The sequence below is a fragment of the Chinchilla lanigera genome, unplaced genomic scaffold (genome assembly GCF_000276665.1).
Source record: "Chinchilla lanigera isolate Chin_1 unplaced genomic scaffold, ChiLan1.0 scaffold00144, whole genome shotgun sequence".
NCBI lineage: Eukaryota > Metazoa > Chordata > Mammalia > Rodentia > Chinchillidae > Chinchilla > Chinchilla lanigera.
This window is the reverse complement of record NW_004955545.1, coordinates 746,581-757,378: the sequence shown is the minus strand read 5'-3', so window position 1 is coordinate 757,378 and position 10,798 is coordinate 746,581. Positions and strand designations below refer to the sequence as shown.

General features: G+C 46.7%; 1 protein-coding gene across 1 annotated transcript; it reads left to right on the top strand.

Moving 5' to 3' along the window:
• Nucleotides 1–3,339: 3,339 nt before the first annotated feature.
• Nucleotides 3,340–4,642, top strand: LOC102022124 (chromosome unknown open reading frame, human C1orf189; the record flags this gene model as incomplete). Its single annotated transcript, XM_005411745.2, is given in 2 exon segments — nt 3,340–3,469; nt 4,212–4,642. Coding segments are annotated over 2 exon segments (232 nt in total), but the record flags the coding sequence as incomplete, so codon positions are not given.
• Nucleotides 4,643–10,798: the final 6,156 nt, after the last annotated feature.

Here is a 10,798-nt window from a genome sequence, read left to right as displayed (position 1 = left end):
TATATATATGGACAAGCTGGGTAAGGTGGCTCACACCTGTAATCCTAGCTGCCAGGAAAACTGGAAAACTGAGGCAGAAGGGTCACAAGTTGGCATCCAGCCTGCGTAATTTAGGGAGACCCTTTCAAAAAAATAAAAGGACTCTGGGAGGCTGAGGCAGAAAGATCACACGTTCAAGACAGCCTAAGCAACTTTAGATCCTGTCTCAAAAACTTTAAAAATTGCTGGAGATGTAACAGTATAAAGGCCCTGGGCTCAATCCTCAGTACCACCAAAAAATATATATATACATATATACACACATACATATACATGTACATGCACATATATATGGACTGGGGAATGTATGTAGTTCAGTACCATAGTAGAGCACCATTCATTCAGTCCCCAGTACTGCAAATGAATACTACCTGGTTACAGTGGTGCCTACCTATAATCCCAGCACTGGGCAGAGGCTGAGGCAGAAGGATCATGAGTTTGGGGCAAGTCTGGACCAAACAATGAATTCAAAGCCAGCATGGACTATATAGTGTGACCCTGTGTCCAAAATAATGGTTTCTTTCTCTTTTTTTTTTTTTTTTTTTGTGTGTGTGTTTTTGAGGCAGGGTTTCACTATGCATTCAGACTGGCCTCAGACTCACAGCAATCCTCCTACCTCAGCCTCCTGAGCACTGGGATTACAGACATGCACCACTACACCCAACCATCCTATGTCCAAAATAAACTAATAAAATTATAAATAAAAAGCAATGATAGAATTGCTGGAGACATACATGATATGAAAAAAAAATACAGTGGATGTTAACAGTTAACATTTTTAAAATTTATTATAGTAAAAGACCCATTACCATTATTCACCCTCACAATACTCCCCTGCTGTTCAAGCACAATTATCCCATCCTTCTTGCCACATTGTGGAGCAGGTCTAAAAGTCTCCCATCACATCTTCAATTGTACTCTCATGACTGCCTCTGTGTCCTGAATTGATTGAAAACATTGACCCCCTGATGGTCATCTTGATGTTTGGGAAGAGCTAGAAGTTGCACGGTGCCAGATCCACTGAATAAGGTGAAAGAGGACACATGCTTGTTTTTATGAATGCGCCTTCTGTTGGATGATACATGGCAACAGCATTCACCATGTTTTTAATCACCTCATAAAGACACAAAAAAGGACTCCAGAACTGCTTCAGAAAATGGCAAAAACAAAATGGGTATGGTGGCATATGCCTATAATCCCAGCAGTCAGGAGGCTGAAGCAGGAGGATCAACTTGAATTAAAGGCCAACCTGAGCTACACAGTGAGACCCTGTATCAAACACCTGCCCCCCCACATACACACTTTGTGGTACTGGGGATTGAACCCAGGGCCTTTGTTTATTTTTTTCTTTTTGAGACAGGGTCTCTCTATGCAGTTCAGGCTGGCCTTGAGCTCACTTTGTAGCCCAGGCTGATCTCGAACTTGCAACAATCCTCCTGCCTCAGCCTCCCAAATGCTGGGATTACAGGCATGCACCAGCACACCCAGCTGAACCCAGGGCCTTTGAACTGAGCTACATCCTCAGCCCTTTTTTTTATTTTTTATTTTGAGACAAGTTCTCAACTAAGTTTTCCAGGCTGGACTTGAGCTTTCAATCCCCAGCATCAGTCTCCCAGAGTGCTGGGATTACAGGAATGCACTACCATGCCAATTAGAAGAAGCCTATGTTTAAGATTTTATTATACCTAGAGCTAGCAAGGGTATAAGGAAACAACACACATTTTAGTGAGGGTCTAGGTTGGTGCAGTCATTTATTTATTTTGGGAGTTGTTTTGTTTTGAGAGAGAGTCTTGCTATGTACTTCAGGCCTTGAACTCACTACATAGTCCCTTGAACTCCCAAGGATCCTCCTGCCTGAGCCTCCCAAGTGCTGGGATTACAGGTGTGCACCATCATGCCCAGCTGGTGCAGCCATTTTTACAAAGGCAGATTGATGAAATCTACTAAAGTTTAAAACACACATTTTAAACTGACAACTCCACTTCTGAGGATTTATCTTACATAGGTGTGCTTGCAAAACTAACCAGGCATGGTGGCGCATGCCTGTAATCCCAATACTCAGGAGGCTGAGGCAGGAGGATTGTCATGAGTTTGAGGCCAACCTGGGCTACATAGTTCAAGGCAGGCCTGAATTACATAATGAGAACTTTTCTCAAAAAAAAAGGAAAAATGCTTATAACAGAGCTGTTCATAAGAGTAAAACAAGCTAGAAACAACCTACCTGGTTAAATTACACAAAATACTATGAACCTTAAACTGAATGAAGCAGCCTGGGTGTGGTGGTACATGCCTATAGTTGTAGCACTTAAGAGACTGAGGTAGGAGAATACTGTGAGTTCAAGGTCAGCCTGGACTACATAGAGTTCAAGACAAGCCTAAACTACTCAAGGCCAGCCTGAACTCAGAAAGACAAAAAACAAAACAAAAAAAAACAGGGAATGGTGGTACACACCTGTAATCCCAGCATTTGGGAGGCTGAGTCAGGAGGACTGTCAGGAGTTCAAAGATAGCTTGGACTACATAGTTGAAGGCCTGCCTGAACTACACAGCAAGACACTGTCTCAAAAAACAAACAAACAAAAAAACCTGAATGAAGCAAATCTCTGTATGCTAATGTAAAAAGCCCAAAATATTTACCAACACTGCTTATATAATGGTGTGATGGAATGTATTTGACAATAGCAAAAGGCTGCGTTTTAGCTCATTGGCAGAGCACTTGTCTATGTCTGAAATCCTGGGTTCAATCCCAGTGTCACCAAAAAGTGAAACAAAGCATAAATACATGTAAAACTAAAGAAGATGATCAAGGCGTGGTGGCACACACCTGTAACAGAAACTGCTAACTTTGTGGAGAAGTATGGGGTTCAGGGCTAAGCTTTTACCTTTATGTTGTTTAAGAAATATTTATTCAAAGAAACAATAGGATTAGGGACAATAAGTGAGACCTAGGTCTGCCATTAAGTGACCCTGAGTAACTCACAACTTTTTAGTTTGCTTGTCTGTATTATGTAAAAATTAAAACCTGTGCCTCATGATTAAAATGAGTAATGAGTAAAAGACATATTTAATATTTCTAGGTTCCAAATCTTTTTTTTTTTTTGGCTTTTTTCCAGTACCAGGAATTGAACTCACAACCTTGTGCTTGCCAGGCAGGCGCTTATGCCACTGAGCTACATCCCCAGCGCGCAGTCTTCTGATAATAACACGGGGCTTTGGGTAACTAAGCAGCCTCACTGATGGAGTTTTGTCTCACTCCTAACTCCAATCTGTTCAACTTCCTTCTGTATATACCTGGGGCAGGTGGCAAATATCACATACTCACTGTATGTGGCAGATGACATTGAATCAGAGGAGAAACCCATACGCCATCCTAAGGATGCAGGACACCATGGAACGAGAATTGGCACTGGCTAACAAACAACTGCTGGTGGTGAGTTCTAGGAGAACATCTGAGGCTCACCCTTCACTGCCTGAGCCTTTGTTGGCCAGGATTCCCAGCTCCTGGTCTCAGTCATTCTTACTCATCTCCTTCACCTCTGTGGCTTTCCCCATTATACCAGGACAAAGCTGTAACTACAAATGCCAAAGTTCTTTCTCAGTAAGTGGTTCTTTTCATGCAACCTGCAAGTGACACATCTGAAAGTCTTCTAAGTTGCCTCTCGGTGCACCTGCCTCACCATACTCCTTTCTCTCCCTTGGGTCCCAATTGCTGTCACGTCACTATCTTTGTATCCTATGCCTACCAGAATTCCTGGTTCACGCCCAGTGTGGTGGGCATTGTGCTTGCCAGACAGGCGCATCCCTGTAACCCCAGCACTCAGGAGGCTGAGGCAGGAAGATCACTGTGAATTCGAGGTCAGCCTGGGCTATGTAGTGAGTTCAAGGCCAGTATAAACTACATAGCAAGACTCTGTCTCAAACAAACAAACAAAAAAATTCTTGGTTCATGGTATGTTCTCAGGAGATATTTGCTGAATATGAGGGTCCGCCCATGGAGAAAAAATTCAAAAATGCTTCTCCTACACTGGTTTAGCGTCTGCTACCACTTAACTTTATGTCATAGCTAAGAATGGGTCCAAGAAAGCACAAGTCATGGTAAAGCCAGCAGGGGAGAGGAGGAGAAAGGGTGGTAACAGAGGGCCAGTGCCACACTCTCCTGTCCTCCCCGCCAGGTCCGGCGAGCTGCCCTGCACCAGCTGTTTGAAAAGGAGCATCAGCAGTACCAGCAGGAACTCAGCCAGATGGGCAAAGCTTTTTATGTGGAGAGACTCTGACAGCCTTCAAAACACTGCTCTTCCATTCTCATCGGACCTGTTAACCGAGCCTTGCTGAGTGTCTGCCACCTTGAACTACCGTCCCCAAATCAACCTGGGCCCCGGATTTAAAACAATGCTTATACTCACCTCTTCGCTGTCTTCCCTACCCGCTAGCCATTTAGGAAACAATCTGTGAAAAAAAATGATGAAAAACAAGAGTGACGCCTTGTGGTCAGACTGAGATATGCAATGATATGCAGTGTCAGCCGGCAAAGGAACGTGCAATGTTACAGATGAAAATCCTGCTTTGGTTTAACCAATAAAGTTATATAAGGATCACACTTAAACCACGTGACCCATTTTCTCAGCCCTAAACTTAGTTAGGTTTGTTCCTAACTTTCTGGGTTTCATGAACCACTTCTCAGATCTCTCAATAATATTTTCTGTGTGGACAGATAGCTTTGAATATGGCTGTTAATCTACAGGCACTGTGGTGCTTGAGTATCAGGAGACATGGATTTTAGGCTTTGAATCATCCAGTTACTGTGAAACCTTGGAGAAGCCTCTTTCTGCTGGGCCCGAATTCCTAGCTCTACCAAAATGAGAGGATTGGGGCTGGCGATACAATTCAGTGACACAGTATCTGCCTGGCAAGCGCAAGGTCCTGAGTTTGAGTCCCGGTACAAAAACAAGGGGCAGGGGGAGCGGTTGTAAACTCAGGTGCCTCCAGGGATCAAGCAGGTAATGCAGCAAGTATAAAAAAACGAGTAGTGGCATTTGGGGGACCTGGAAAGAGTATTCAAAATATTGAAAAGTGTTGGTTGATTGTATGCAGTGATAGCCACAGAGAATCTTACCAGCTAAGGGTCCACCTTATATGCAGGTGACATCTGGAGCAGCCAGTAACAGCTGTGGACTCACGCTGTTGCCCCCAATGTAATCCCACTCTACATCACCTTTCCCTAGTCTTTCCCCCTGCCCCCAGCCTCCTCGAAGATCACTCATCCACTGTGATACAGCCTTCGTTCTCCCCTCCCTCCAATTTGTCTCCTCCTGAAACCCACATTTTTCATCACCTAGCTGTCAGAGCTTCTTCCTTCTGCCCCTAAACACCCTTCTGCTCAGCTGAGAGGCAGCAGGATACAAAGAGAACGACATGAGTCAGGAGGATCACCACAAATCAGAGACCAGCCTGGGCTACATAGAGAGTTCAAGTCCAGCCTGGACTACATAGTGAGACCCTGTCTCAAAAATTATATATCCATATATAAGGTGAGTGTGGTGGTGCACATCTCTAATCCCAGCAGTCAGAAGGCTGAGGCTGGAGGATCACCGTGAGTTCAAAGCCAGCCTAGACTATATAGTGAGTTCAGGGCCAGCCTAAACAACATAGTGAGAGCCTGTCTCAAAAAAAAGTAGCCTGCCTCACCAGCCTACAAGCTTTTTGTCTGGTATGAGAACTCACAAGTAGTTACTTACTAAAGATGAGGGTCAGCCAGGGGTGATGGCTCACACCTGTAACTCCAGTGGGCACAATGTAACCCTGTGCCTGGCACAATGTGTTTTATGGGAGACAAAACTATACACACATGGCCTGGATTTGACCATAACCCTAAGAGTGAGTCTCCCACTCCTGTTTTCCTGCCTGCTCATCCCCAAAGGTCAGGTTCATCTCCCCTCCCTTCTTTCATCTTTTATTTGTCTCCCAGGCCACCTTCTGCTGCTTATTCACAGGCAGGATACCCTGGACTGAAGAGAACAGCTTTAATCCTGAGCAAACTGGGTTTCAGTCCTGGCTCTGTTACTTATTTACTGGTTGTGTGGCCTTGTAAGAGTTATTTTAATTTTGTGGGTTATACTTCCTTCTATGTAAGCTGGAGATAACGCCTACCTCACTGTAGGGGATTGACAACTGGTGGTCAACTTATAACTCCCAGCTGAACTGAGTAAGCATGGTGCTGGGTGTGGGAGGCCCACCTGGGGTCTGTTGCCAGCAGTATAAGAGGCAGAACTGGAGAAGAAGAAGAAAAGCTGTTGGGAGCAGAGAAAGGCTTTTGAGAACTAAAAGGCTGTTGGGAGCTGAGAAGCTGTTGGAGCTGGTAGAAGCTGTAAGGAGCTGTTGGTTCTTTTGGAGGAGCTTGTCATGCTGGCTTTCCTGATGAACTTGGCTGTTTTCATCCTCCAAGGAGCTTGGGACGTTGGTGGCACTGAGAAAGGCTTTGGTTCACTTTGGGGGAGCTCTGGTCCTCACTTGGAGCATCGCTTCCTGGCTTGGGAATATGGTGCACTACGAGTCTCTTAGAGAAGCTTGCTGCGTTGGCTTTCCTGATGGGAACTCAGCTGTCTTCACCACTGGAGGAGCTCAGGACCTCACTGATGCTGAGGATGGCTGTGGTACCTTTCAGGGGAGCTCTGGTTCTTCTTTGAGCATCACTTCCTGGCCCCAGTGTAGATCCCTCAACCTGCTAGCACAGATTCTTCATCCTACTGGCACAGACTTCCTAGATTCTACCACTGACCTTTGGGCCTTCCCAGCGCAGATCTGTGAAACAGGCCTGCATGAGATATTGTTATGGGCTCTAGGCCTCCAGTGGGACTCATGGGAGGCATTGTTATGAGCTCTAGGTCTTCAGCTGGACTCATACAGAACAAGTCTGTGGGATCCAGGCCCTCGGCTAGATTCCTTGGTCTTAGTGTGTGGACAGATTTCCTGCACTCTCTTGTACATCATTCTTTGGGTGACTATTATAAATTATCTTATAAAATATGTGTCCTGCATAATATTGTTTACCCTTGCAAAATAAGTCCCAAACCAACACACGGAGTTACTGTGGGATTAAGTAAAGTATATAGCAGAGAGCTGCACATAATGTCCATTGTGGTGACCCACAGTGGTGTTTTCCTGCCCCATGATAGCTTTTCCCTTATCTTCACTGCATTTCCTGGATGCCCCCTACCTCCGACCCACTCCCTCACCAACCTCTTCTATTTTTCTCTTCCTCTTTCCTCTGTTCATTTGGACCCAGAGGATGCCCCATCCCTCTGCCTGATCCCTGACCTTGGCCCTTTACCCCAGGGCTTGTCATTCCCAAGCTGGCTCCAGTATTGGCAGGTTGTTCCCCTATGGAGCCCATCTTTGCTGACCCTCTCTGCATATTCTGTCTGTTCTCATCACGTCACCCTACTGCATCCACCCAGCCCCTCTGCCCCTCTGTGATGCCTTCCTTACCCAGTTCTGTGGCTCAGAAGGCCTCAGTGCTACTTGAAATAGCTGCCTAGGAAGCACTTCTAGGAGAGTTGGAGGGCTTCATTAGAGGCCATGTGATGCTTCTGCATGCTTATGCCGTTCAACAGCTCCTTCCAAGAGAGCTGCTGCTCCCCATACCGATACTCCCGGTCTGCCTCTGTTCCCCTAGGGCTCCAGAACCAAAGCCTTTTCAATTCCTGCTGCACTCCTTTTCAATCTCTTTTCCTGCAGCCTCTGGTTCCCCAGTGTAGTCAAGTTCTCAGAGAAGGGAACTAGAACTTGGGGTGTTAAGGGAGGACAAGGAGGTAACACACACACACACACACACACACACACACACACACACCCTCACCCTCTCTGTGGACCACAAAAACAGACAAAGTACACTACCACAGTTTCCTACCTTGGATCCTGCATGCCCATTTGTTAGTCTTTCCCTGGAAGGAAAGAGCTACACAACACGAACTGACTGGGCTTGAGACAAGCTATCGATCTAGATCAAGGTCAGTGTGGAGTTGGTGCATGGGGGGAGGGTTGGTGTCAGGACTAATGGAAACAAGGACACAGGGAACAGGCCCGAGGCTGAAGCCGTGTTCTCCTCCCACCCCACACTTCCACTGGAGCCCCCCAACCCCCAGTATAACTATAACTCGAGCCCCTTTCTGTCACAGTGGAGAGAAGCATCTGCCCACCACATGACATCCACAGACCCGGTCCTCTCAGAAGGAAAAACCCCCGAGAAGGGAACCAGGCTGGAGCCCTGTGAGGGAAGACCCGTGGAGATGCCAGCTGGGAAGTTCTTGTAGAAAGCCCCAGAAGAAAAGGGGAGTCCTAAAGACTGCAGGCAACTTTCTGGTAGAGGGGGTTTCCTCTCTCACCCACGGTCTCAAGCCTTAGTTTCAATTCTGCCGTACAGGAGAGACCACAGGTCTTGTCTTGTGAAGCCAGGCTAGAGTCTGCCGGAGAGACAGCTCACTGTTCTGTTCTGCACATCTGATGGTGACTATACGGAGGATGTCTGGAGGACATGGGGAAAAGGTGAGAAGGGACAAGATAACAGAGAGGAGAAAGTCAGCATCCTGGAAACTTCTCACGCTACTCATTGGAGCAGGAGGCTGCTGAGATGGGAGCGGGTAGTTGGGAAGGTTGAGAGTCTGTTGGAAAAGTAAAGCAGGATATGCAAGCCTCCCACCCCCATGCCCGGAAAGCCTTGGAGCTGCTGGAATGGCACTGAAGACAGCAGGTGGCAAAGCTGATGAGAAGCTGCTGACACAGCTGATCCTCTGGGCACTGGGGCCGTGACATAAGGGGGCAAAGCTTCGTGCGGGAGCTTTGGGGAATGATAAGTGCCCGGATGTGGAGCTCTGCCCAGTATCTTCCTGCTCCAGGCCAACGTGACCCAGCAGAGGCCAGGCACAGGGTGAGAAATGTGGTGGCAGGGACAGCACGAAGGGCAGATGAGTAAGAGGGACGGGCAGGAGTCAGTGCCTGCCAAACAGGTGGCTCCATGTAGACATGAGAGGCCCTTGGTATCTCTGCCAGTGCCTTTCTGGGCAGTGAGGAAAAGGAGATGACCACCAAGCTCACCTGCCTGCTTCTGTGTGATATGTTTGATATTGGGTTGTTTAACTAGAAACCAACTAAATGTCAAACATATGCTTACAGTAGCAGGTGATTCAGCACCGCTAGCTCATCCTCAGGGATCTGGGGCTCTTGTCATTTTTACCAAGCCACCTCTCTCCAGGACCCCCACCCGAAGGACCAGTAGCAGCAACCTAATGTGGATTTCGAGTTTAACCTGGAGGACTGATGTGGGAGTGGGAGAGAGAATTTGGGGATCAAATCTGTATCTTGTCCTCTTATTCTAGAATGGGTATGTGTCTCTTCCTTCTCTTCTTATATTTTTTTCCCTATCATCTTCCCCATTATTCACTATCTCCTCTCCCTGGGACCTTCTGCTGTTCCCTGATCCCTCCTGCTGGCTAGTCTCCATGAGAGAGGTCTTTGATTTCTCTGATTCCCTTCATGAGTGAGCTGCTGGTCCACCTGCCTGGTCTACCAGGAGTAATCTACCACTACTAGCCAATGACTAGAAGTTCTCTGGATGGACTCCAGCTCAATTCTGCCTTCTGCCCAGTGGGTGTCTTAGTTCCCACATTGCTGAGGCTTACACTAACTAGCCTTGACATTTTGACTAATTAGGTCATTTATATCTTTCCCTGTTAGCTCTGGTCACCTTGAGCAGTGCCCACCACTCCCCTGACATATTATTGGGTGTATGGCACCAGTGGATGGAGATTACTGGCCACCTGTCAATAACAAGACACCAAATGGAAAAATGAACATGGCCTGGAGCTAAACTGGGAGAAGAGAGGTAGCAATGATGGTTATGGTGATGTGGTCGGTGGTGGTTTCACAGGGAGTGTTGTTAAGAAGAGAGAAAGAAGAGTATAGCACTACATAGACCTTGTACATGTGGTAGAAAAGTTCCATTTTAAGATCACTATGAACAAACCGAGGGTGTGATCTTGTCTGGATTACTCCCCTGACCCCACAGTTCATCCCCTGGGATGGCCTTCCAGATCCCAATCCTCTTACTCTATTCCCATGGCTCTTAGGGGAAAGGAACGAGGTCTCCCTGCCAGTTAGAGACTCCCAAAATAGTACAGCAATTTGATCTGGGGATCTGGGGGAATTGTCAAGGATCATGACTGACCTCCCCCGTTTCACTGTTGCTCAAGCTCCCTGAAATCAGGAGATTAAACTCAACCCATAGAGTGATCAGTATCCAACACAGTCTAGGGGAGAGCAAGGAGGAGTTGAAGGGCAACCAGGATCTTCTGGATGAAAATGCCATTGTAGAATTGCCAAATACCCTTCCCCTTTTCAACGCTCTCCCTTCTCCTGTTCCTGCACTTTTGTTTTATTCTGAGAGGAGGTCTCACTATACCACCCATGCTAATCACTATCTGCACTTTTCAAACACCCAGAGAGCTGCTCAGAATGAGTGAGTGGTAAAAAAAAAAAAAAAAAGAATGAGTGAGTGGTAAGTTTCAGGGACAGGGAGAAACTCTCCCCTCCTCAATTTCCCTCGTCTAAAATCAGCCTCAGCTGTTCCTCCTTTTTTTTTCTGCTGATGATGTCAATCTGTCAATGTGTCTCACCCTGTGTTCTCCTGGGAGAACAATGATGGGGTAGGGAAGACCATATTCGGAATGAGAGGTGGAGCTGTGAGCACAGATAAAGGCTCAAGTCT